At 40.8% G+C, this 27,267-nt stretch overlaps 1 protein-coding gene across 2 annotated transcripts in view; it reads left to right on the top strand.

Moving 5' to 3' along the window:
• plxna1b (plexin A1b) overlaps positions 1-27,267 on the top strand; it is a 164,269-nt gene that overhangs the window by 125,502 nt on the left and 11,500 nt on the right. For both annotated transcript variants that reach the window (XM_089010316.1, XM_089010315.1), the window contains exons 13-23: positions 2,494-2,645; positions 5,784-5,907; positions 5,999-6,135; positions 10,188-10,355; positions 13,725-13,818; positions 15,350-15,586; positions 15,961-16,104; positions 18,534-18,768; positions 20,986-21,128; positions 23,489-23,745; positions 26,361-26,427. In XM_089010316.1, the coding sequence (XP_088866442.1) occupies positions 2,494-2,645; positions 5,784-5,907; positions 5,999-6,135; positions 10,188-10,355; positions 13,725-13,818; positions 15,350-15,586; positions 15,961-16,104; positions 18,534-18,768; positions 20,986-21,128; positions 23,489-23,745; positions 26,361-26,427 (1,758 nt within the window). The remainder of the gene's footprint in view (positions 1-2,493; positions 2,646-5,783; positions 5,908-5,998; positions 6,136-10,187; positions 10,356-13,724; positions 13,819-15,349; positions 15,587-15,960; positions 16,105-18,533; positions 18,769-20,985; positions 21,129-23,488; positions 23,746-26,360; positions 26,428-27,267) is intronic.

The following is a 27,267-nucleotide window of genomic DNA, read 5'->3' as shown; positions in this document are numbered from 1 at the left end:
TTTGGTCAATGAAGCAGACTGGAAATTACCCTTGGCGTGTTTGTGGTAGTGGAAGGAAACCAAAGATGAGAGAAAGTCCCCAAAGTCAGGTGTTAAAAGAGATTGGACTCAAAACCAGGGGCTTTCTTGCTGTGAGGCAGCAATGCTAACCGCTCAATAACATTTATATTTATGAAGATAGACAATGTCTCATTTCAAAGTAAAAGCGAACCATTCCCCAAATAAAAACTCAAATTGTTCACCTCAGGTCGTGTTCTTTCTAATCTTTCCCAAACTATTTTGCCCTTCTGCCATTTTAGACGCAAATTTAAGACATCAAATCTTATAACAATTTTTTTTAGATGCCTCCGAGATGTCTTTGTTATGACATAGAGCAGCCGAGGCAAACACATTTTTGTAGCAGGCCACATTGTAGTTATAGTTATCTTGGAAAACCATATAAATGTTTAATCCCACCCACGTATTACATAATCAGTGCACACCAAATGGATGAATAACTAGTTTTAAAATCAGAAGTTGAGAATAAATTAAATATATTTTCAATGTCTTACTTTAGAAAGCATCATGCAACTTGACATGGGTGATTTGCTTTCACAGGTCGCGTAAAATGTTGTGTTGGGTCAGATCTGGACTTTGACACCCTGTGACGTAGACGGTCAAAAAGAAGAGGAACATTTTTTATCCTCGGGAGGAATATTCCTTGGAAGCCAGTGTTTATCCGAAGTGGAATAATGGTCACTCTAATTGACTTCTGCTGAACATTTGAGCAACAAAGAATAAATGAGTTGGTTTGGAGGCGCAATTCAATAGCTGATAAACTTTGTGTGGTCTTTTTACAATGTTTTCGTCAGTGCCCTCTGCCACATCAATGTATCCCCCTTTTCTAACCAGTAGATATTATCTCTGCACCGTTGCTTGAGCGGCCACAATAGATCTAGCGTAAAGCTTTTGACACAACGGGACAAGTTGTCGAGAGAAGAGAATAAAAAAACGACTTTGAATGGAAATCAAAAGCGGTGACTACGAGGCAAGAAAAGAGCGAGTGTTTGAGCTGGTGGTTCCTTTTATAAACGACTGCTTTTTGTTTGGGGTGTCTCGTGTGAAAATGACAAGTTTTCGATTTTTGGGTGTGTTTTGATAAACCAGGCTTGAACAGAGCAAGAGATTTGATTACCATATATAAGGAGACTTTGGACTACTGCGCCGCTGTGTGCCAATCATTCTTTTGTCTCCAAACGGCGTAAAAAAGGGGTGAGTGGGTTGAAAAGCCACAAAAGCAGAGAAGAAGAAGGGAAAGGGCAAGGGAGAGAGCGAAACATATTCACCGTTAGCTTTGTTAGCATAAGAAAGAGAACACGCCATTGTTATAGCATGGCGGCCTTTTAGAATGCCTTTTCTCCCCCTCCCATTTTGTTTCTGCTCACCGTCGTCAACATCGGTGTGACGTGAGCTGGATTTTTTTTTCTTCAGATGTCCACCCCAGAAATTCTTGTAAAGTCGTCCGTCAAGAGTTCGCAGCACATAGGCTGCTATCTTATCTAAGAATTTGCGATAGTAGGTGGTCGGAGGAATCTTTGTCGTCCGCCCAGCCCATTCCCATCCAAAATCATCAAAATATAAAACTTTAAAATGTCACCATGTACGTCAAATCTCCTCACAATCGGACATGTTGACTTAAAGCACAGGTGTCAAAGTCAAGGCACGCGGGCCAAATCCGGCCCGCCACATCATTTTTTTTCGGCCCACGAAAGCAAATCAAACTTGTTAAATTCCATGATGATTGTCAAAATCTGAGCCAAAATTTCATGTTTTTGGATGTCAACCACAATAAAAGTCATTATTCTTGACTTCAGATTTGAAAACGAATTATTCATTAATTTGCTGTGTGCTCTAAATGTAATATTTGAAGGGATTTAAACATTCTAGTGGGTTCCCCAAATTCATAACGGCCCTCGAAAGGAAACCATAACTACAATGTGGCCCGCAGCAAAAAATGACTTTGACACCCCTGACTTAACGCAAAGTGCAAGTGTTAGCAAACTAAAACCGCCTGTTACCCAACACACCCGCTTGTGTTTTACAGTCCTCCAGTATGACATGACAGATGACCCACCTCCTCTATCAATTTCTAATCCAATTAGCCTTAGACCGAATTATCCTGGTAATGACTGATTACCAGAGGGACCCGTTGTCCGCGTCCATGCTGCGGCTGAATTGGCGCGGTGATTAGCGACACGGTTCTTCTTGGGCGGCCATTAGCACCTCTGTACACCTTTGGCAGAGCTCAAGGGGGAAATGGAGGGATCGAAGGTCACTGTCTGCTGTAATTGTGTTCACTAGATTAATCGCACGGAGGGTCAAAAGAGAGATGTCAGTAGGGGTCAGGTGGGTGGATCTGAAGTTGTAACTGAAAGAATGTCAGGGTTAGTCTCAAGGATTGTTATTTATTTTGTTCTTTACTTTTAACGCCGAGATGTTCTTTGTGCCCTGCAGCTATTTCCTGAGACTGGACCCAGGCAGGGAGGAACCATGTTGACCATCACCGGTGAGAATTTGGGTCTTCAGTTCACAGACATCCAAAATGGAGTCCGAATTGGAAAAGTGTCCTGCAACCCACAACAAGACCAGTACATCAGTGCCGAACAGTATGTTGACATCATCTTTCCTCCCTCACCGCCCCCCCTTTTTTTGTCTCTAACAATATTGACGTCAACGTCGGCCCCAAAATCCGTTCTCAAGCCACGCGGGGCTCTTACTTAAAGTGCAGGTCCACGTGAAGACAAATGGCAGCTAATTTAACGTGAAACATTTTACTCAGCTATCAATCTGAATTATAGCCCAATCGCAATTGAATTACCCCCCATTTAACCCCTTCATCACAGTAAATCAAGCCCCTTCTGACAGCGGTGTAATGACGTTTGAGTTGGGTGGTATATGTTCGTGAAAGCTTTGCCATGTTGAATACTCCTTCTGATTAAGTCATGCTTTCTGGGAAATTTCCGGATCATTTGTATGCGGCCTGGCTTCCCTTACTAACTACAACACTGTATTAAGGGAGAAATATGATTGGAGCTGAGAGTGCGCAGGAGCTTGTAGTTCACTCGATTTGTCAATGTAAATAGGACAAACAAATGCAGCATTTTTTTATATACAATAAAGTCTCGTTATATCGATACTCAAGGGAGTCCGAAAAAATATCGATATAACCGGGACTATCGATATATCCGACCCTGTTTGCATGTAATTTTCTCCGTGCGTGCATAGAAATAGTATCGATATAACCGGGACTATCGATATATCCGATATCGATATAACGAGACTTTACTGTATATATAAATCCACTCTTTCCATTTCTTTGAAATTGATTTAAAATAAGATGGCAATTCAGATATTTTATTCGAGGGGGACAAATTAGGTGAGGGCGGGTGCTCACCACCCCCACTCGGGTTCGTGAGGTGTCCTCAATATTCTATTTTCAGTGCCGTCGCTGTCATTTTGGACTCAAATGAGATACTTGCTGAGTTTTGCACAAGTCCCAGCAGATTTCTCATCCGCGCGTCTGTCACAGGGAAGGAAACGTCACAAATTTGACTTTGATCCTTTGACAGAAGACAATGCAGCGCCGGGGATGACAGGTGTCCCCGAAATGGCTTTAGAAATATGCTGTTGACATGTTTGCGTTGTTTTATAATTCATAAACTCCGATTATCACAGGGAACATCTACGGCATGTCTGCCTGCTGGCGCAAAACATTGGGTGGCCCTTTGTTCAAAAATGTTCTCTTCCATTTACACCTTTTTGTGTTTTTCACGGCATTCGAAAGCACGCAGGTGTCAATTTTTAACCCTGTCTGCCCTCTTAACACTGTACTAGTATTGGTTTGTTGTCATGGCACCCAGAAGAGGAGCAGGAGGGGCCACAGTTGGCAGTCAAGCTGTCCCGATAATTAAAAGTGATGTTAGCCGTGCAGTGCCATTAGTAGCCCGGTTACTCTCTTCATTCCTGTGACCCCTGTCACACGCGACGCAAAATTATGCGACAGGCGTTGATCGAAGGTCAGCTGCTGGAAAACAACAATGCTTTTTCACTGATAGTTAGACACAAATATAAACAGCTGAAGGAAGAGTGTGAAACTGAATTGAAGCCCATTCCTGCTAGAAAGGAGAACAGAATGTGACCCAATTTTTTGATGTTTAAAATAATCATTCATTCTTCTACACATCTAAATAATCATAATAATAATACATTTCATTTACAAGCGATAGATGGCTAGCTAAATTGCTAACTACAGCTAGACCAGCTGGCCTGCTAGCTAGAGCAGATAGGTATACAGAAAGACAGACTAGATATATAGACAGATAGACAGATAATAATACTAATAATACATTTAATTTATAAGCGCCTTTCAAAACTCTCAAGGTCACTTTACAGTCACAGGATTCCTTTGTTCTTCTGTGGGTAAGCAGTGGCAGCCACACGCGCCAGCGTTCACTCAGATAGACTGATCGACAGATATTTTTAGTCGTGAGCGTGAGAGCTAAAGCTAATCATCAATTTTGTGTTTGTGACCAAATATGCAGGCAATGTCAGTCATACTCATCTCAATCATTGAATGTTCAAAAACTCGTAACAATAACAAAAGTAGGTAGTCCACATTCCTGAATGGTGGAAGGAAGAAAGTGTGGGAGTCCCAACTTGTATTGACAAGCTTAAGATGTCCTATTTACCAAGAGAGAAAAATAAATGGCCACATAATAAGTTCTGTTTTTTTTTTGTGTGTGAATCAAATAAGGAGCATGTCATTTTAATTTCACTGCATCTCGCGGATATCTTGTTTTTTATTCCTTAGATTTACATCCCAGTAATAGATTTTGACATGTCAAATGTCATGTCGTTCCACCAATGCAATAAAACATATTTCATCCACTTGCCATCAATTCAGCCTTCAACATTCACTTTATGACTATTTAATAACCTCTCATTGCACCGCCATCTCATTTCGGCAAACGGCGTGCAAGTGGAGTCGCCTTTCTTACTGAAAGCTGTCCAGCATTTTAATCACAGCTCTTAGTGGGAGTCCGCGACAATAAACGAGAAGGAAAATAGAAACAATGGGCACACAACATACCGCATCAAAACGTGAAATGCAGCCGCACCGCAGCTGCCATGACCACCTGCTGCGAAGCTGGAAACAGAGTTCATAACTCATCGCAGGGAGTGAGGGAAGCCGATGTGGAGGATATGAGCTTGTTCAATTAATCAGCCTCGCTCACTTTTACCCACTAACTCTCCCTGTGTCTTCCTTAGTACTTTTTCTTCGATCCTCACCTTTCTTTTTCTTTCATTCTTCTTTCCATCTCATTCCTTCCCTGTGGCTAATTAAAAGTCAAGCATGACTTCATTGGGTGAAATGTGTGAAAATGTTTGCCCTGCAGGCTCGACTGCAGTCATTTCTTTGCTGGATTTTCATTTGACCGGCAAGCGCCGTGGGCCCAATGTGTGGCTTATGGTTCTGTAATTGGTCTTTTTTTCTTCTTTATGCCTACATGACTATTGAAACACTGTTGAAAATTGGCAAATGCATTAGGAAGGATTGTCAAGAGGTGGTAATTTACCCTGCAATTTGCTGCCAACCAGTCAACTGAGATGAGGCTTTTGTGGGCTTTTGCGACACCAATCAAGACGGGCACTTTTTTTTTTTATTTTTATTGTTTCTCGTTTATCAGCTTTGTTCCTCACTATATGATCCGCAAATATTCAAACAAGTTGTCTGTTTGTTTCAGGATTGTGTGTCAACTTAATGACGCAACCGGCTACCGGGTGCAGGAGGCTCATGTAGAGGTGTGTGTGAGGGACTGCATTCATCCAGACTACAAGGCCGTCTCCACCAAGGCGTTCACTTTTGTGGTAGGTGATGATGCGTCGGGCGGAGTCCGTCTTTTGCAGGCCCCACATTTGCCGTTGACCTGTGTTATCGTCCATGTGTGTCCTTCCTCAGTCGCCGTACTTCACCCGCGTCAGGCCGTCAACCGGACCGCTGTCTGGCGGCACGAGAATCACCATAGATGGTATTAACCTGAATGCTGGCAGCGTTGTCTATGTAAAGATTGGACTCCACGCATGCCGCTTTGAGAAGTGAGTGACTTCAGTTATCTCCACATATTTGAGTTTATTACGGTACGTTGTCATACTATACATAAACACAAAATATAATTGTCCCCTTTTTTATAGTATGATGATTTATTTTTCTGACAAATTCACATTTTTTCAGACGAAATTTCTTGCCGTGTTTCTATAAGACACTCATTACAAAATCATCTGTTTATTTATTTATTTTACAGTCTAGCATTCTCTTTACTTTTCTTGATTGCAGAAGTTCTCATATGCGACACAAAGTAATAGCAAAGTGTTATTTTTGAAGTGTTACATAATATGTAGATTTTAAATTACCATGCCCTTTAAATGCAGGTTGGAATAAGTCAAATACCCTAATATGATATGACTAGAATATATTGTAGCAATTTAACATTATTTAAATGGCAAATGTGTTTCGTTTCAACTTTTAGTGTCATCCCAGTTTAAAAAGGAGTTTTGGAATGTCAACTATTGACAATTCGTGACAACTCAAGGCGCAAGCTAGCAAAGCTAGCAAATCTAAAACACGTTTTTTTGGTTGTTTTCACCCTATAAAGTATGTATTGCTTTAATAATGTGTGAGTTGCGCGGTTCCTTTTTGGAAATAAATGAGAAATGATGATGAAAGGTTTTATTAATTTATCGAGTTAAAGAAGGAGTTATTGAATGTGAAATATTGACAATTCATGACAACACACAGCGCAAGCTAGCAGAGCTAAAACAGTAGCCCCCCCCCCCAAATCGTATATTAATTTAATAATGTGTGATTGTGTGGTTCCTTTTTCGGAAATAAATGAGAAATAATGATGAAAGGTTTTATCAATGTATCTAGTTTAAAAAGGAGTTAACGGATTGTCAACTATTGACAATTCATACAATACATACTGATTTACCGTATATAGCGCTTTAACAACATATGAAGCTGCAACAGTGAAGTGAAGAAGTGCTTAGCATGGACAGCTATCGTATACAGTAAATAAAGCAGTCACAAATATATTTGAAAGCACCAGGGAGGGAGTGAAAGCAAGATCAAGTCGGAATCAAGCTGAGTCAAGTGAGTTTTGAGACAGCTTTTAAAGATGGCCAGCGAGGGGGCTTGTGAATGTTCAGTGGCAGGTCATCCCAGCTACAAGCTAGCAAAGCTAAAACACATTTTTTTTTTTTGTTGGTATTTTTATTATTTTCCCAAATCGTATATGTATTTAATAATATGTGAATTGTGCGGTTCCTTTTTTGGAAATACAGTAAAGTCTCGTTATATCGATATTCAAGGGAGTCCGAAAAAATATCGATATAACCGGGACTATCGATATATCCGACCCTGTTTGCATGTAATTTTCTCCGTGCGTGCATAGAAATAGTATCGATATAACCAGGACTATCGATATATCCGATATAACGAGACTTTACTGTAAATGAGAAATGGAGGTTTTATCAAGTTATCGAGTGCTTTGAAGCCCAACGTTTCCATTCTCGCTCTCTCTTGCATTTGTTTTTGTCTTCGTACTTTCATCTTCAACCGCAACAAGTGACAGGTCCAACTAATGAGCTCGGACCTCTCAAGTTCTTTTTTATGTGGTAGCAAAGGCCAATTTAAAGCTTTGTAGCACACCCCGAGAAAGGTGAACATAATAGTCTTGGCCTTTCATCCACTGAGCAGCAATAACCTTTATGGCCAAAGTAATGAACTGGATGTGTCTGACTTTTTAATGTGTCTTTCTATGCAGCGGGGCCTCAACTTTAATCAAAATGTATTTACTCCGAGTCACTCATCCGCTTATCTCCCTCCGCAACGCGTTTTCCTGCGTTCGTGTTTTCTTTCGGTCTCTCTCTCTCCCTCCGTTGGCTTTCCTTTGTGTTGGCCGCAACCTTGTCACAAATACATACGTGACACCACAGGCACGCTCGGCAGTGACACTGTTGTGAAAATAGTTACCATGGAAACAAGAGGACTAGTGGAATGTGGAAAAGCCTCTTTTAAAAAGTCATCCTCTTTTTCTTCGATATTCAGCCCCCGTTTTTGTCCGCTTTCAGTGTGCACGTATGCACAGAGAAATAGGTTCAAATTGCATCCTGAGTAGCAGCGAGGATGAGATTCACAAAAAGCAAATATACTTTACTGTAGATGCCATGTTTTGTGTGTACTCAATGTCTACATTAGTACAAAGTGTTTGCATCTCTCTAATTAATGGCGATTGTGGTGAGATGCAATTCACACTTTGCGATGGCATCGTTGGGGAGCGTATGATGCAATGATTTTGTCATTTTACAGTATGAATGAGTGAACGTGCCAGCATGCTCAACATGCATTTTGAAGTGGAACAATTTGATTCCATGCACTCGCGTCTCTTGAACCAAAACCGATTTACTGATTCAAACAGGTTTTGTTGCAAGCCTTTTTTTATGATTCCATTCTTTCCTGACACTTGATCATCCTTTCCATCATCTCCTGGCTCTCTGTGGATTCCAGCTTCCCTGCAAAGGAGAGATTGCGTATAGATCTGTGTGTTCAATTCCTATTCAGTATTTCACACTGCGCCACGTGCCATTTGGGCAACCTGTTCACATTTGCAGAGCGCAAAGGCTCGGGAAGCTAAAAGACTCTACCTGCGTTTACCGTATTTATATGCAAATCAGCCGACCGCCCCACACTGTGAGCAAGCACCTTTTTACACGTCCAGACAGATGGACTCACGGGAGGCCTTTCCCCTAATCGCGTGGCTACAGTCTTTCACCCTGACATTGCGAAACACAAAGTTTCCCCGCAGGTCACAGCTGGTCGCCTGTCTGCTCGCGATGCCGTGACATTACGCACAGAAGACGACCGGCTTTGTGTGTCACATCCGATTTTTCGGCAAGATGGAGCGCAGTAGGGCGGAGGCTCGATGGCTGACAGACAAAAAGTTATTCTGATTTGTGAGACACGCGATTGACATGAAGTTTGTTTAGTGTGCAAATATTAAATACAGTAAAGTCTCGTTATATCGATATCGGTTATATCGATAGTCCCGGTTATATCGATACTATTTCTATGCACGCACGGAGAAAATTACATGCAAACAGGGTCGGATATATCGATAGTCCCGGTTATATCGATATTTTTTCGGACTCCCTTGAATATCGATATAATGAGACTTTACTGTAATTTGAGTGACTCAAAGGACAACCGACGCTTCCGGACAAGTTGTGTCCATAATTTGTAAAATCGCTTCAAATGACTTCTACTGAGCGTATTTTAGTAAGATTCCACCGCATATAGCTAGATTTTACGTTTTGAGACTCGCGCTGAATATTCAGGAAGTCTTGTTTTTGAGTTGGTGACGATTCCTGACGTCACGTCACAGAAGGAACGCCCCTGACCGAGAAAGGACACACAATGCATTTTGCGGTACTTAGTTTGGTCTGAAAACTTCGTGTTGAGCCGTGTCGATGGCGAAATTAGAAGGAAAACACATAAATAAGGCGATGGTGAATCGTTGTGTGTTGCACCAAGACTACTATTTGATATTCGCTGACACAAATCCCAAGCAGACAAACCAACGGAGCTCTGGCGCCATCTTCTGCATTTTCAGTCTTGATGCCTCAAAATGACCCGGAAGAACGTCTTTAATCGATTGCAAACATTTATGCTTTCCTCTTCAGAACTATTTGAATCATATTCATAACCGGATGAGTAACAAGAAAGCATCTTCTCCGAATCTGAAGCCATTGTTGTTATTCTCGAGCAAGGCAAGACATCTTGGCGTGATGTCACGAACTGGGGGCGGGACTTTCTGAAAATGCCCAATTCGCAGCTCTTTTTTTTTTTGCAGACTTAGCACACTTTAAGTCATTTTTATTGGTGTTTTGCATTTCACTAAAACTATCAGCCTGCGTGTTTTGGGTATTTTAGATGCTATAAAACGTTTTTCTGATGTCAATTAGGAAATAAAAAAATGTTGTCTGTTGTCCTTTAAGTAGAAATGATGTGGACACTTTTTAGAAGCTCTTTATACCTTTCAACAACCTGTTCTTGACTAACCGGACCCTCTAACATCCTTCTGCCCACCCAGGCGAAACAGCACCGCGATAGTTTGTGTGACCCCAGCCGGACAAGCTCCAGGCCCCACCCCGGTGATGGTGGACATCAATTTAGCCGAGCTGAGAAACCCAGAGGTCAAGTTCAACTACTCGGATGATCCCACCATCCTCAAAATCGAACCCGATTGGAGTATTGCGAGGTAAGAGGAATGATTAGAATATGCTCAAACAACAAAATGAGCTTTATGTTGCAAAAAAAAACAAACAAGAAAAACACTGGATACTAAAATAATTATGAGGGTGAGTTCTTCACTGCTCACCCTCGACTTTGTGATCTACATAGAAGGCAATAAAAATCCTAGTTTTTTATGAACTGTGTTTGATCTGCAATGCCGCTTGATGCATGTATAGAGGAGATGCAAACGCACACATGAATTATTAATTAAACCTATCTGATGGTTTGGTCGTACATTAACTTATTTTCATAACGCTTGCCCACTAAACTGAGATATTGACTCCCCGTATAAACTCATTGATGTCATAATGTTTTAGCGGTACTAGCCGCCTGCATCTCAGTGAATTGAAAAACAAACATTGCTCTCAATTTTCAACCTCATCTCCCTTTTTTTTTTTTAAAGACCTCTTTTTTAATGCTGTTTATAGTTCTGTATGAAAAGTAAACGTTAGCAAGCAGCGGCAGCAGTAAAAGCGACCTCCCATGCGCGGCTACTACTGATGAGCCGCAGCACAGATATACATTGTGTGTGTAAATATGACTTGACTTTATTGAAATGAGGTTTTATAGCCATGGGAAGGAATCCTGCTCAAACACAAACTGTTGTGGAGTATAAAAAAATAAAAAGCTTGCAGCGAGCAAATGCTAATGGGCTCACTAATATGACCTAGAAACTGCTCAGTTCTTCATTCTCACAGTTGTTGACTTCGACTGTAAACTTCTAGGAAACGTTTGTGCATTATTTTCCGGGGATTTCAATGGGGTTGCGTTAAATATATTCGAAAATAATGGGAGATTGTGTATTTTCCGCACTATAAGGCACACTGGATTATAAGGTACACCGTCAATGAATGGTGTACTTTAAAACTTTTTCCATAGACAATATAAGGTGCACCGGATTATAAGGCGCAGCGTCATCTTTTGATGAAAATGAAGGCTTTTGGGTGTGCCTTATAGTGCAGAAAATGAGGTAATTAAAATGGCTACTTTTAAGATGTAACTCCAATCAACAATCAATATGAAGTGAACATGACAGTATTTTGGGTTGTGGATGAAATATGTTTTTGGCCCTGTTCTTAACTCATTCACTGCCAGACGATGTGCAAAAATGTGTTCACTTCTTGTCATTTTCACTCAAATTGCCGGACCACAGAATATTGAGTTTTAGGACAACATAAACATTCAATGCAGCGTAAGAAACCTTAGAGTTAGACTCTCTTTCATCAGAAAAAAATAGTTAATTCCTAAGTTATATAGTTCTGGGGTTATCTGAGCTTGAAATAGGGACGGAATGTACAAAGGGCAAATGCTGCCCACTCGTGGAAGAGAAAAACAGTGCCAGAGATCTGACCAGCGCTTTATCGGCACCCCTCCTACAAGAAAAACCAAAACCGAACACATTTTTAAAGGCGCTCCACGTCATGCTTTTCAATTCCTGAATAAATTCGGGAATGGCAGTGAATGAGTTAATAATAGTTTTTGACCCTGTTCTTACAAAGGGTTATCTTACTCATGTCACCATCATAGATTTTTTTTACTACCACATAACAATTTTTTTGGGTGGGGGCTTGTGTGAGGAGATGCATTCGGCCATTCTTCCTGGTGCTTTCTACTATCTTTGTGACTGTTTTATTTCCTGTATATGATAGTTGTTGTTACAGCTTCAGCTCTTGTTAAAGCGTTATATAAATCAATATGTATTGTATTGTATTGTATTGTGTTGTATTGTATTGTCCTATTCCCTCAACCACTTCAGTGACTGTGTCCTCTTTTGTCAACCTTTTCCGAAACAGAGCTCATCCAAAAACACACTTGATCCTCTCCGTTCCCCGTTGAAAGTCATTCTCGGGCTAACAAAACATTGAAGTGCTTTCATCAAGATTAGTTTGTGTTTAAACAGCGATGTGCAATTCACACCCTTTGAGTGTTACAAAGGTTTCATCTTGTCACCTTGAGACTTTTTTTTTTTCATTGCGTATTCTCCTTGAAAATCATCTTGTGTAAAAATCTCATTGTCTTCACTTTTTATGTTGTGTCTTTTTTATGCTTATTCTTCTTGAAAATCATTTTGTGTAAGAATCTCCTTGTCTTTACATTTTTTTTTTTGCCTGTCAGCTGGCATCATGCCATTCAAAACGCCTCAAGCCGTCTCTCCACTCAGTTGCCCCCCTACCCCCCTTCTAACTGCTCCATCTATCTTTTTACCGGTTACCCAAGCTTCTAGATAAGACCCTGGACCTCTTTATTTGTTTTTTTTATTCTCTTATTTCTTTTATTATATGTCTTTGTGCTTGTATACAACCCGGCGGTGTGTACACTCGTCCGTGTATGTGATAGTAGGCCTTAAACCTTGCCCTATCCTGCTCCATTTGTAAGTTGTTTGTGAACTCATTAGCTGCTGTCAGACTTGTTGACGGACAGTTTAAGATCGTCGTTTCGGGCCAGCGGGGGCCTGTTAAGAAGGCAGCGAGGAAAAGGAAGTCTTTCACCCTTGTCTCCAACGTCTCTGTTGGTCAGCATCACCAAATAGGTCACAGGTGTGAAGGTTTCACAACTTGTCAGATCAGGGAATGGCGCAATCCTTTCCGGATGTATGTCATGCTGAAAATACCAGCGGAGGATTTCAAGGCATGCCATTTAACTCATTCACTGCCATTTGATGTGCTAAAATATGCCCAGTCCAGTGCCAGGATTTTTGTCATTTTCACTCAAATTGCAGGACCCACAGAATATTGACTTTTAGGACTACATGAACATTCAATGCAGTGTAAGAAACCTTAGTCTCTCTTATTTTATCAGAAAAAAAAGAGTTAAGTCAAAGTCAGCTTTATTGTCAAATATGCTAACATGCATGACATACAGCATAGATGAAATTACTGTCCTCTCGGACCCAGCATGCAAGGCACTAATTCGTAAATTATATGGGTCTGGAGTTATCTGAGCTTGAAATGGTAGTGGCTGTACAAAAGGTAAATGCTGACCCCTCCTGCAAGAGAAAAAACATTGTCCGAGGTCTGACCAGCGCTTTATCGGCACTTACCCGCCAGAAAAACAAGAATCCAAACAAATTTGGGAACTGCGCTCCACGTCATATTTTTAATTCCCGAATTAATTTGGGAATGGCAGTGAATGCGTTAACTTTCTTAAATATTGCAAGTAGATGTCACGTGGTGAAATTATGACAACAGCGACTCATTTTGATGAAGCCAATGTCCTTTCATTTTTAGGATGCGTTCATGGTTCATGATGGAGTAAGGGCTGCCAAAGCCCATTTTCAGCAAATATTTTTTGGTGTTGACATTTGCCTTTAATAGTCCGTCCATTTTTTTTCTAGCGGCGGGACCGTGTTGACCGTTACGGGAACCAATTTGATGACCATCAAAGAACCCAAAATGAGGGCCAAATACGGAACTGCCAAGTCGGAAAATGTAAGTGGGCACACACACATACACGCACGCACACACAAATTCCTGTTTCAATGGTTTTGTGAGGTTCGGATAACTCCAGATAAGAAGTGAAGACCACTGTTAAGAGAAGAACTAGTGTTAAAATAGAACACTAAATGTCACCCCATTTCCCACTTCAACTTCTTTAAAAACAAAGCAATAAAAAGTGGACTTGAAACTGAAATAACAGCAGGAGTGAGGTTTCTGAATGGATACATTCAAAGTCCTCACCCCGGTAGTGAATTTGGTTAAAATATCGTTTTTACTTTTTGTGGTATCGTTTTTACTTTTTCCTCTCATTAAACACGCACACACACGGTGAGTAAAAAGGGTGTGTATCCACATGAAATGAAAATACACACCAAAAAAATCATTTTGGGTGAATTTGTGAGGACCTCTCTGAAACTTTAACAGATGCATATAAAGACCCCCTAGAAGCCTTTAGAATGAAAAACTTGTGAAGACCGGCAAAAGGTGCTCAATTGTCAAAAATGTCCTCACTACGTATGGTATAAAATGTTAGTGGTCCTCACAAGAGTAGTCATCCAAACACACACGCACAAAATAAGTGAGTGAATTGAATTCACAATTGTATCCTGCTATGGTGTCTCCATCTTTCCTTTGTATGTCTTCTTTGGAAGTACTGATTCTCAAATGATACACACACACAGCTGAGCTGTCAGTCAAGCAGCCAAGGGCCCTATTTTCTGTTTGTTTTTGATGTTGAAATTCCTTTTAGCAGCTTTAACCTTTGAAATGTCAAGCAGTAATAAAGCGGCTCCAGCAAATCCCCCTCTCTTCACCTATAGCACCATGGGGCTTAGCTAACCTTCCCCCCCCCCACCACCTCGTCAGCTCTTTACTCAAAGTGGAAAAAAAAATAAATATCCCTCTTTGCTTTTGTGGCCACTCGTTGCAGTCAGTTTGGTTTTACTTGGTAAATTTTCTGATTGACCCCTGGATAGGATCATTTTCCACAGAAGTGATCATTACATTTAATTGGCACTTCAATAAGTGATATGTAATACAGCAGGGGTGTCAAATTCATTTTTTTGCCACAGTCCACATTGTAGTTACGGTTTCTTCTCAAGGGTCGTTATGAATTTGGGAAACCATTACAATGTTTCATCTCTTCCACATATTACATATAGAGCGCACAACAAATGTATGAATAACTAATTTTTAAATTTGAAGTAAAAAATAATGTCTGTTACTGTTGTTTACATGGGACAATTTGAAATTTGAATTCAGACTTTAGCAAACATCATGGAATTTCACGTGTGATTTGCCTTCGTGGGCCGTATAAAATGATGTGGGGACCAGATTTGGCCCCCGGGCCTTGACTTTGACACCAGTGTAATACAGTATGTTGATATACCCCAGTTTTTGTATCCCTCTGACACGATTCATCCCATCCGATATCTTAACCTTCTCTATTTGCTCGACCTCATCTTCTAATTGAGTCTTGTGAATTAATCCGTGTGACTCATGCGTCATTTTCCTTCGTCCGCAGAACTGCACCGTGGTCAACAACACGGTGATGGTGTGTCTTGCTCCATCCGTGGCCGGCTCTGACAAAATTTTCTCTGAGGGGGGCAGCAGCCCAGACGAAATTGGCTTCATTATGGACGATGTGCACTCTGTGCTGGTGGTCAATGAGACATTCAACTACCATCCGGACCCTGTTTTTGAATCGCTGAGCCCAAACGGCATGTTGGAGTTGAAGCCCAGCTCTCCACTTATACTCAAGGTAAATTGTTTTTGCTTTTAGCTTTGCTCTGTTTTTGCTTAGCTCTCGATTGCAAAACTGTTTTTTTTTTTTTCTGTTCACGTCTCTTGTTCTCTTTGTTGCTGTTTGTCATTAACTGCTTTGTCATTATCAGCACCGGCTAATTCAGTCCACTCACTTGCTTTCAAAATATATACATATATATAGATAAATTGTCTGTGTGACTCACATTATTATTATTATTATTATTATTATTATTATTATTATTATTATTATTATTATTATTATAATGTTGGACAAATCTTTCTGGCCCACTGTTGACACACCATGTTTGCGACACGGAAACAATGACTTGGTTGTATGATAATTCACCAATTCACAATGTGTTTTTCTAGGGCCGTAACCTAATTCCTGCAGCTCCTGGAAATACGAAGCTAAACTACACGGTGCTGATCGGGGAGACACCTTGTGCTCTCACCTTGTCGGAAAGCCAGCTGCTGTGTGAGTGGCCCAACCTAACCGGAGAACACAAAGTCACTGTGAGTATTGTACTGCCAAGCGCTCAGAGCTTGTTTTGATATTCCTTGTGTGTATCAGAATCATCTTTATTGCCAAGTATGTAGAACACACAAGGAATTTGTTTCCGGTAGAACACGCTGCACTAGCATCGTCGTCAAAAAAACTGCTAAGTGGCACTATATATGTATTTTGTGTCTTACCCTTTTTTATTTCTAATTTAAAGGACAACCGACGTCACTTTTTTGTTTCCTAACTGACATCAGAAAAACGTTTTATAGCATCTAAAATACCCAAAACACGCAGTATATTTTTATGCAAATGCAAAACACCAATAAAAATGACTTAAAGTGTCCAAAATCTGCAAAAAATTGAGCTGCAAAATGGGCATTTTCAGAATGTCCCGCCCCCAGTTCGTGACATCACGCCAAGATGTCTTGCATTGCTGGAGAATCAAAACAATGGCTTCAGATTCAGAGAATATGCTTTCTTGTTACACATCCAGTTATGAATATGATTCAAATAGTTCTGAAGAGGAAAGCATACATGTTTGCAATCGATTAAAGAATTTATTCAGTACCATTTTGAGGCAACATTGGGGGGAAATGTGTCACCAAAAAAGAGGCAGAAAATGGCGACCAGGCTCTGTGTGAGGAATTAATCAGCCTGTCTCCACAGGCTGATAAATTCCTTACATGGAGCTTGGTCGTCCTCTTCTGGCTCTTTTTGGTGCAACATGACGTTTTCAGACCAAACAAGTACAGCAAAATATATTCACGTGATGGAAGGACTGCTACAAAGTGTCCTTTTATTTTCGGTCAGGGGCGTTCCTTCAGTGACGTAACGTACGGACTCGTCGCCAACTCAAAAACAAGACTTCCGGAGTCCTAAAACGTAAAATATAGCGACAGTATGTATATCCGGTGGAATCTTATTAAAATACGCTCAGTAGAAGTCATTTGAAGCCATTTTACAAATTATGGACACAACTTGTCCGGAGATGTCGGTTGTCCTTTAAGATTCAGCACTGTTTTGTTGTCTTGGTAAATACAGAAAGTCCATGTGTAATTATTCTCAGATTCTTGGTCTGTGTTCTTTATCGCTTTCGTTTACGTCAATCCACTTCCTTCCTTTTCATTCAATGCGATCGTTCTTTCACCCCCCGCAGGCTTAAAACCAAAATCTTTTTAGTAATTTTACATTCCTTATCCCCATTTTTATATCTCCACGCGGAAAAAACACACACACACACACATCTTGGCTCAAATATTGCTTGGGGTGTTTGTAAATGTGTTTATATTTTAGAAGCGTTTCATTGGTCTTGGCTAGCTAGCGTACTCCCGAGGCTTTAAACGCTATTGCTATTCAAGTCGAAAAACCAAATGAATAATGGGCATTGGGTGCCTGTGACTACTTTTATAACACCCTGTGTTTCGTATTTCTTATACATAAGCCACTGGAATACAAAAATAAATAAAAAAGTGAAAATGTCTAGAAAAGTAATCACTTTTGTGCCTGAGCAAGGACTGTTTTTAGTGATATGGTGAGTCAATCTACAAACAATGTACTATCCTGCTTAAGGGCCTAAATGTTTGGCTGAAAGAGGCTCAAGTTTAGTCTGGATAAGACACAAAACATTCCAAGTCGGTTCATATCGCTTAAAGGACAACTGACGTCTCCGTACAAGTTGTGTCCATAATTTGTAAAATGGCTTCAAATGACTTCTACTGAGCGTATTTTACAAAGATTCCACCGCATATAGCTATATTTTACCTTTTAAGAATCGCGCTGAATATTCAGGTCTTGTTTTTGAGTTGGTGACGAGTCCGTACGTGATGTCACCAAAGGAACGCCCCCTGACCGAAAAAAAGACACATTGTAGCAGTCCTTCCATCACGTCAATGTATTTTGCTGTAGTGTTTGGTCTGAAAACCTTGTGTTGCACCCAAAAGCCGCCAGAAGAGGGTGTCCAAGCTCCATATAAGGAATTTATCAGCCTGTGAAAACGGAGCTGGCCACAGGAGGTCGCCATTTTGGGCCATTGTTTTGATTCTTCAGCAATGCAAGACGTCTTGGCGTGATGTCACGAACTGGGGGCGGGACTTTCTGAAAATGCCCAATTCGCAGCTCAATTTTTTGCAGATTTTGGACACTAATTTAAGTCATTTTTATTGGTGTATTGCATTTGAATAAAAATATCATACTGCGTGTTTTGGGTATTTTAGATACTATAAAACGTTTTTCTGATGTCAATTAAGAAACAAAAAAAGTGACTTCGGTTGTCCTTTAAGTCACAATGACAAAAACCGTGGCACTGGAGTGGACACCGTTTTGCACATGTCTGGCAGTGAATGAGTTAATCGATTTTCAAGGCCGTCATGTTGATCGGTTGTCATTTTCTATTTTCTGTCGCATCCAAGTGTCTAACCAACAGGTGGATTCTTCTCCCTAGGTGCGTGTCGGAGGCTTTGAATACTCGCCTGGGACCTTGCAAATCTACTCAGACAGCCTTCTCACCCTACCCGCGATCATCGGGATTGGAGGGGGAGGTGGCCTATTGTTGCTGGTTATCATTGTGGTGCTTATTGCTTACAAGAGGAAGTCCCGCGATGCAGACCGCACCCTCAAACGACTCCAACTGCAAATGGACAACTTGGAGTCCAGGGTGGCCCTGGAGTGTAAAGAAGGTAAGTTGATGTCATCCGAACCTACGCCGCCCTCTGAAGCCGAAAAGGTGTTCTCCTAGTTTACCTTCTACCTCCTCTCAGTGGCTCGAAATAGCTCCCGTGTCCCGAAATAACTGTCTGCAAATCTTTCCCTTGCTACAGCTTAACTCAAACACTGCACAACCCCAATTAAACATTGCGATCCTTTTTAGTTTCAATTTCCTCGCTTGCTCTGTTTCCCCCTCCCTCCCGCTTCCGAAGCGTCCCTCCTGCTGTTATGTGGCGGCGGTGTGTGTGTTTGTGGGGGCCGTTGATGTGATTCCAAAGGAATACTTTGATCTGAGCCAGCCAGCCAGCCAGATGTTGGCTCTCCACCTCACGAGAGCGCCTCCTGACTGGCCTTACCGACATGCATGGCGCGAGAGAGGCGGAGATGGAGGACAGATAGATGCGGGGGCCGAGAGGTGGGACAGTGAGGGAATAGTAAGGCGGCAAATGAAGGCGGGGGGGGGGGGGGATCGCAAGAGACTTGCACACCGGCACATTAGCATAAATTAATTTGGCAGGCACCCGCACAGAGTGAGCGAGTGCCTATTGATGCCGCTAAATGGTTTGTCTGGTATGGGAGGCAGATGGGAAGAAAGAGTGGAATAATGATAACCATAATCACGAGCCTAGCCTTCCATACTGCCGCGGTAAAGATCAAATAAAACACGCATTGTGACTGCTAAAAAGGATACGCCGCTTCACTTCGGCTATCGACCAGTGCGCTATAAAATGAAAGGTTTTGTCGTTTATTGCAGAGTATTAAAAATTGTTTAAGATATAATGGTTTCGTAGAAAGGCTTCAGATTGAGGATTGGGGAATAAATGATCACAATCCCAGTATTTAGGCCAATACTAGGCCAGTCGAGTAGTTCATCCCGTATGATGCAATGTCTGAGTGGTGCTTTTTCATCCCGTAAGTCTGGATTGCGAACGTAAGAAAATTGTTGTGAAAAATTTTAATTGTGGGAAAAAGTTGTGCACACAATCAACAAATATGTAAGCAAGGGGATTCGGACCAATGAAGAACAAAACGAAATCGATAAAAAATGAAAGATTCTCACTTCTATCTCAAAATTCTGACTTTATTCTCAGAATACTGACTTTTTAACTCATTCACAAATGTATTCTGGAATTGAAAATATGACATCAAGCACCATTCCTGAATTTTTGGGGGGTTTGTTTTTTCATGTTTGGGTGATGATAAAGCGCTGGCCATGTTGTTTCTTTTCCACAAAGCATTTCCCTTTTTTCCATGTTAGCGCTGTGTTCCTGCTTTAGCTGTTGTTAAAGCGCTATACTGTACTGTATAAACCAACATGTATGTATTGCATTGTATTTTTGACAGCCGCCCTTTTTAAGTTCGTACAACTCCAGACCCATATAATTTACGAATTAACTCTTTTTTTTCTGATGAAAGAAGTCAGTCTAAGGTTTCTAACGCTGTATTGAATGTTTATGTAGTCCTAAAACGTAATATTCTGTAGGTCCTGGAATTCAAGTGACTGTGACAAAAACCCTGGCACTGGAGTGGACACATTTTATCACATCTTCTGGCAGTGAATGTGTTAAAATGAGAATTCTAACTTTAATCTCAGAATTCTGACTATAAAATAATAATAATAATAATAATAATAATAATAATAATAATAATAATAATAATAATAATAATAATAATAATACAATTAATTTACAAGTGCCTTTCCTGAACACTTTACAATTAAAAGAACAATACACAGAACAATAAAACCATAAATAAAATGATCAATAATAAAATAGTTTATTAAACTCGTCCATGAATGCACTTTTAATTTGACGGGTTTTGAGGTGAGAATTATGACTTTATTCTCTGAATTCTGACTTTAATATCAGAATTCTGACTTTCAAAATGCGAATTCTAACTTTTTTCTAATAACAAAGTCACAATTCTGAGAGTTTTGCCAATTTTATTTATTTATTTATTTATTTTTATTCTTCATTGACCCTGATCCTCTTCTGTAGGTATGAAATGTCAAATAATGTATTTTTAATGACTTTTGGGCAATCTCAGTGGTGGACATGACATGCATATTATGCAAGTAATATGCTACTAAATTCATTTTGACTTGCTTTTGCAATACCTTATTTTTAATGTACGCTACCCACCAAAACACCATTTAAATAACCATACTGGTGATTTTGTGTCTGATGCAGCATTCGCAGAACTGCAGACTGACATCCATGAGCTCACTCAGGAGCTTGACGGAGCAGGAATCCCCTTCCTGGACTACCGCACCTACGCCATGAGGGTCCTCTTCCCTGGGATTGAGGATCATCCTGTGTTGAAGGAGATGGAGGTACTGGTCAGTAGAGAGCATATGATACACAAGTGTATTTAAAAAAATAGATTCTTTGCGACAGGCGCTGGGTTTGGACTCATAAACAAATACATGTAAACTCGATTTGTGAAAGTGACGAAAGGGAATGTTAACAAAATACTCAGATAGTAAGTGACTGAATAAATTTGCAACTATTAAAGACTTTCTTCTTATTATTAATCTTAGTCACCTGTGGAAATCTGGACTCACCCGATCTACATAGTAAATAGCAAACATATTTCAGTGTTTTATCAGAGTTTATCATAATACAATAATAAATATAATTTTCAGAGATTACCAATGTTCTTTCTTCAAAACTTGGGTCTTTTCATGGAATATTTTGGCCTTATAATTTTCAGAAATGTTTTTTGTCGACCTAAAATACAAAAAAACTGCAAAAAAACCCCTGCAAATTTTCCATTTTGTAATCATTTTGCCAAAATGATTGCAAAATGGAAAAAAAACATCTATTTTGCATAGTAAATTTAAAGGACAACCGACATCACTTTTTATTTCCTAACTAACATCAGAAAAATGTTTTATAGCATCTAAAATACCCAAAACACGCAGTATGATATTTTTAGTCAAATGCAAAACACCGATAAAAATGACTTAGTGTCCAAAATCTGCAAAAAAAAATGAACCCGGAAGTAGCCAGTTTCAGAAAGTCCCGCCCCCAGTTTGTGACGTCACGCCAAGACGTCTTGCATTGATGGAGAATCAAAACAATGGCTTTAGATTCGGAGAATATGCTTTCTTGTTACTCATCCAGTTATGAATATGATTCAAATAGTTCTGAAGAGGAAAGCATACATGTTTGCAATCGATTAAAGAACTTATTCCGTGCCATTTTGAGGCAATATGGGGGGAAATGTAGCACCAAAAAAGAGGCAACAAATGGCGACAAAGCTCCGTGTAAGGAATTAATCAGCCCGTTTCTACAGGCTGATTAATTCCTTACACGGAGCTTTGTCGCCCTCTTCTGCTTCTTTTTGGTGCTACACGAAGTTTTCAGACCAAATAAGTACAGCAAAATGCATTGCCGTGATGGAAGGACTGCTACAATGTGTCCTTTTTTCGGTCAGGGGCGTTCCTTCAGTGATGTAACGTGAGGACTCGTCAACAACTCAAAAACAAGACTTCCGGAATATTCAGCGCGAGTCTTTAAACATAAAATATAGCTATATGCGGTGGAATCTTATTAAAATACGCTCAGTAGAAGTCATTTGAAGCCATTTTACAAATTATGGACACAACTTGTCCGGAGACGTTGGTTGTCCTTTAAGAGATTACAGAAATAAAACTGTGTTTAATATATCCCAGCATGGACCGCGCACTACTTCTTCTACATGGGAAAATGGAGTCGTGGCTGCTGACAGTAGTTCTGAGACCTTTTGTGGCTCAATATTACTTCACATACAGTATAAGGCGCACATATAATAACCCATTTAATTTCAAGCGCCTTTCAGAACACCCAAGGACACTTTACAATAAAAACAAAGCACACAACAGTAAAACCATAAGTACAATGATTGATCTAGTCCATGAATGCAATTTTAAACAGATGGCTTTTGCGTGCGCCTTATACACCACAGGATATGGTACTTTGATCCTGAATCCAAACGGTGGCATTCTTGTACATGCGTGAGCCCTTTCCCACTGCACGCTATGCACTTTGATCGTTGTGTGTTTCAAAATACGGTGGCCATTGCACTGAAACACACAATCACACACAATCGCACATTGCGCATTTGTGTGCTGACGTACATGGAAGGTGTCAGCTACATTTGAGAGCCTCGGTATCTGCACCGCGCGCGCTATCAACTGTATTCCAAAGGGAAAGCGCAGCGCGACATTGGATTTTCATTTGTATGGCCCAGGCAATCACAGGCCACAGTAGTGCAGTAGTAGGCAGATCAATTTCTTATTACAGCATGAAGCTCACATTCCGGTCTTCATGCCCGTTTTAAGAGAGGAAGAGACTCGATGAAGTGCCCGTGGGAGGGGTAGTGACGGATGAAGGCAGCAAAAAAGAAAGATAAAGCATTGAGGCGGATTCAGAGGGAAGAATAGGTAATGGGAATAAGTGAAAGGGGATGACAATAAATTGCTTTATGCACGTCGCTGAAACCAAATCAATTTGTCTGATTTTCTTTGGAAGGAGACAAAGGAAGAAAAATGTGCAAAGACACGCTTTGCTCCGAGGACTCTTTTGCCAATGTGTCCTTGTGTAACTCCAAATTAAATTACCAGTCTACTGCGTTGTTCAAGCTATTTTTTTTTTTTTTTTTTTTTTACTCAACCGCTTGATCTATCCTCCGTGAAACATTCTCCTCCAGGTCCAAGCTAACGTGGAGAAGGCCCTGACGCTATTCGGACAGATGCTAACGAAAAAACACTTCCTGCTGACGTTCATCCGCACCCTTGAGGCGCAGCGGTCCTTCTCCATGCGAGACCGCGGCAATGTGGCCTCCCTCATCATGACGGCGCTACAGGGCGAGATGGAGTACGCCACTGGCGTCCTTAAACAGCTCCTGTCTGACCTCATCGACAAGAACCTGGAGAGCAAAAATCACCCAAAGCTCTTACTGCGCAGGTATGCACATAGGGTAAAAACGTGAAGGTCAAACGAAAATTTGCAGAGATGTACTTTGCCGTGAGCTGTGTGTGTGTGTGTCGTCGCAAATCTGGACACGGGCTTTTTTAGAAGCATATGTGGCGTTTCGTCCTCCCTCGCTGTCAACCTCATCGCTGTCAGAAAGGATTACACCCTGAGCACACACATTCCCGGTGGAGTTGCAGAAAGACCTCTCTCTCTCTCTCTCTCTCCCACACACACATACACGCACACCCACAGGTAGTTGAGAGCTACAAGGAATGGAGTGAATGTCAATGGAAAGAGGAAGGAGGATTTACAAAGGGGGGTGAGGGGTGTTAAATGGGAAGGGAGGATTGTAAATAAAGGGCAAGAGTGAGTTTAGGCTCAGTGTCCAAGGAAGTAGATGGACCTTGGATTGATATACACCTCTATAGGGAGATTGGAGCTGCAACTCGCCCCCCCCCCCCCCCCCCCAAACATTCGATAATTGTGTTGTTGACCCAGTTAAAAAAAAGCTGAAGCGCTACCTATGGTTCATATAGTTATAATCGGAAAAAATATGAGTCATTCCCTAAATAAGTCGGCATTTGACATTCAATAATAAAAACGTATCCCCCCACCACCACCACATTTTGCCTTCTCCCCCGCAGACATACTTAATTAAAAAACAATCTAATCAAATAAATGACTTTCCACCAATGTGCCATTGTAAAGCCTTTTTTTTTCTAATCCCATCCAGTGGAGGAATGCTCACAATAAGATGTCCTTGCTAAACACGTTAGCTTCTGGAGATTTAGCCACCACTGAGCATGGCAAGAATTTTCTCCACAAAAACACATACAGTCCCCCCCCCCCAAAAAAAAGACGGGATGGGCAAACTTTTGTCCATTTTCTTTCTGGGCCGGAGTGCTACAGCAAGCTTTTTTTTATTTTCAAGCAAATTTTTGACAACAATAATTTCCCCTAATGGAAACCTGACATGCTCACAAGCTCGTACTGTCCAGGTGTATTCACCTCTCTCAACTCCCCCTCCCCCTTTCCCAGGTCTCCTTTCCTCCGTTATCTCATCTGTCCTGGGTTCTGTTTTGCTGACAGACATGAAAAAGAAAGCGTTCCATATACATCAAACAACATTCAACAGTCAAACGGGAAGCAGGCGGAAGCGTAGGAGTTCACGTCTCGCTCCCGCTACGGGCTTTCACTTGCTGCTTTCTTTGGCCTAGTTTCCCATTTTTCTCTCTATTGTTTTTTTTTTTCTTTCTCCTGAAACAGAAGTTGAGCAGAATGCGGTAAAATTATATTTAAAGGACAACCGACGCCCCCGGACAAGTTGCGTCCATAATTTGTAAAATCACTTCTACTGAGCGTAATGGGTGCTACATTGCTGTCATTGACGGCTCGAATTGATATGGGAGGACTCCTTTAATCGGTTGCAAACATTTATGCTTTCCTCTTCAGAACTGTTTGAATCATATTCATAACTGGATGAGTAACAAGAAAGCAGCATCTTCTCCGAATCCGAAGCTATTGTTTTGATTCTCGAGCAGGGCAAGACGTCTTGGCGTGACGTCACGAACAAGGGTTTCATTCTGAAGTTGTTTTTGAATACTTTAAGTCATTTTTATTTGTGTTTTTCATTTGACTAAAAATATCATCCTGCGTGTTTTGGGTATTTTAGATGCTATAAAACGTTTTTCTGATGTCAGTTAGGAAACCAAAAAAATGGTGTCGGTTGTCTTTTAAGTGGTGTCATTTCTCATCATAGTGAGTTTGTCTTTTTTTTTTGTTGTCTTTTTCCAACCTGTGCAAAGCAAAGAGCCAATATTTCATAGGTGCCGGGAATATGGCCCAATTAGACAACACGGTAGAAGAGTTACCCTGAGTCAGAAACAACGAATGGATCATAAAAACACAGTCAAAGTGACAGGGAAGTGTTAGAAAGCAAGTAGAAATAATGCAAAGGGTATAAAACAACAAAATATGGCTGTATTTTCCCTGCCTATTTTCTCTTCTTGATGGGAAATTGAATGGAGAAAGAGTACTGCTATTTAACTCATTCACTGCCACTCACAAATTTATTTGGGAATTGAAAATATGACAGAGCGCCATTTCCGAATTAATTCGGGTTTTGTTTTTGCTTGTTGGGGGGGGGCAATGCAAAAATGTCCAGCATTTCCCTTTTTTCCATTGTTAGCACTTTGTTCCAGCTTCAGCTGTTGTTAAATCGCTATATAAACCAACATGTATGCCTTGCATTATATTTTGGACAGCCACCCTCATTTCAAGCTCATATAACTCCAGATCCATGTAATTTAGGAATTAACACTTTTTTCTGATGAAAGAAGAGTCTAAGGTTTCTTACGCTTCATTGAATGTTTATGTAGTCCTAAAACTCAATATTCTGTGGGTCCTGCAATTTTAGTGAAAATGACGAAAACCCTGGCACTGCAGTGGACACATTTTTGCACATCATCTGGCAGTCAAGTCAGAGTTAATAATGTTCACTAGAGTTAGTTTATGTCCACATGTTGGCTTTTTTTCACACTTGGAGAAGATGTTTGTATGTTTTGAGATTCTATTTTCACCTCCCGCATCCTTGTTTTTTTTCCCAGGACGGAGTCGGTGGCTGAAAAGATGCTCACCAACTGGTTCACCTTCCTGCTTTACAAGTTCCTCAAGGTAAACACAAAGTCTCCCACACACGTTTTGGAGTGAATGCGCTTGCAGTCGACGCGAACACCCCACAACCCCTCGTAACACGCACAGCTGCAGCATTAGATAAGGCGGAGGCCACTGGCTAACTAACGCTTACCTCGCGCCTTTCATTCGGTCTCTTCTAAATGGACGAACGGACAAGGTTCTGAAGCTACGTTCAGACGCGCTCGCATGCGTTGCTGCGACTGCCAAAGCTTTTCAGACGATCTTCTACCTGTCTGTCATTTCATTATTTTACATCCACAATTTGTATGTGGCTTTAATTTTGAGCTGTCTGTCCATCTCACTTTGAATTCCTATTGGGTGCAGAATCAAAGAGAATTACGGAGGCTTAAACCCCGACCTCCGTACTCTTTTCTCTTCCATTGCATGCTTAAATACAGTAAAGTCTCGTTATATCGATATTCAAGGGAGTCCGAAAAAATATCGATAAAACCGGGACTATCGATATATCCGACCCTGTTTGCATGTAATTTTCTCCGTGCGTGCATAGAAATAGTATCGATATAACCGGGACTATCGATATATCCGATATCGTTATAACGAGACTTTACTGTATTACCACATCTCATCAATCAACCTTAAACTGGCATTTGGGAGAACGCTGACCCACAGGCGTTCCCAACAAAAAAAGTGAGGCTTATCCAAGATGGCCGTAAGCTTACATGTTGAAAATATCCACTAGAAAAACAAGCCGTGAGTGAAGTGTTTATTTTGGGATGATAAAGCGTGAACACGGTTTCAATGAAAAATCGTGTCGGAAAAGGCATGGGACTGTCGTTGCCTTTCATAAATTAGCCACCC

This window comes from Hippocampus bargibanti, linkage group LG12 (assembly GCF_051943395.1).
Source record: "Hippocampus bargibanti isolate YZ-2025 linkage group LG12, ASM5194339v1, whole genome shotgun sequence".
NCBI lineage: Eukaryota > Metazoa > Chordata > Actinopteri > Syngnathiformes > Syngnathidae > Hippocampus > Hippocampus bargibanti.
Note: the sequence above shows the minus strand (reverse complement) of the source record. Positions and strands in the feature narration are given on the sequence as shown.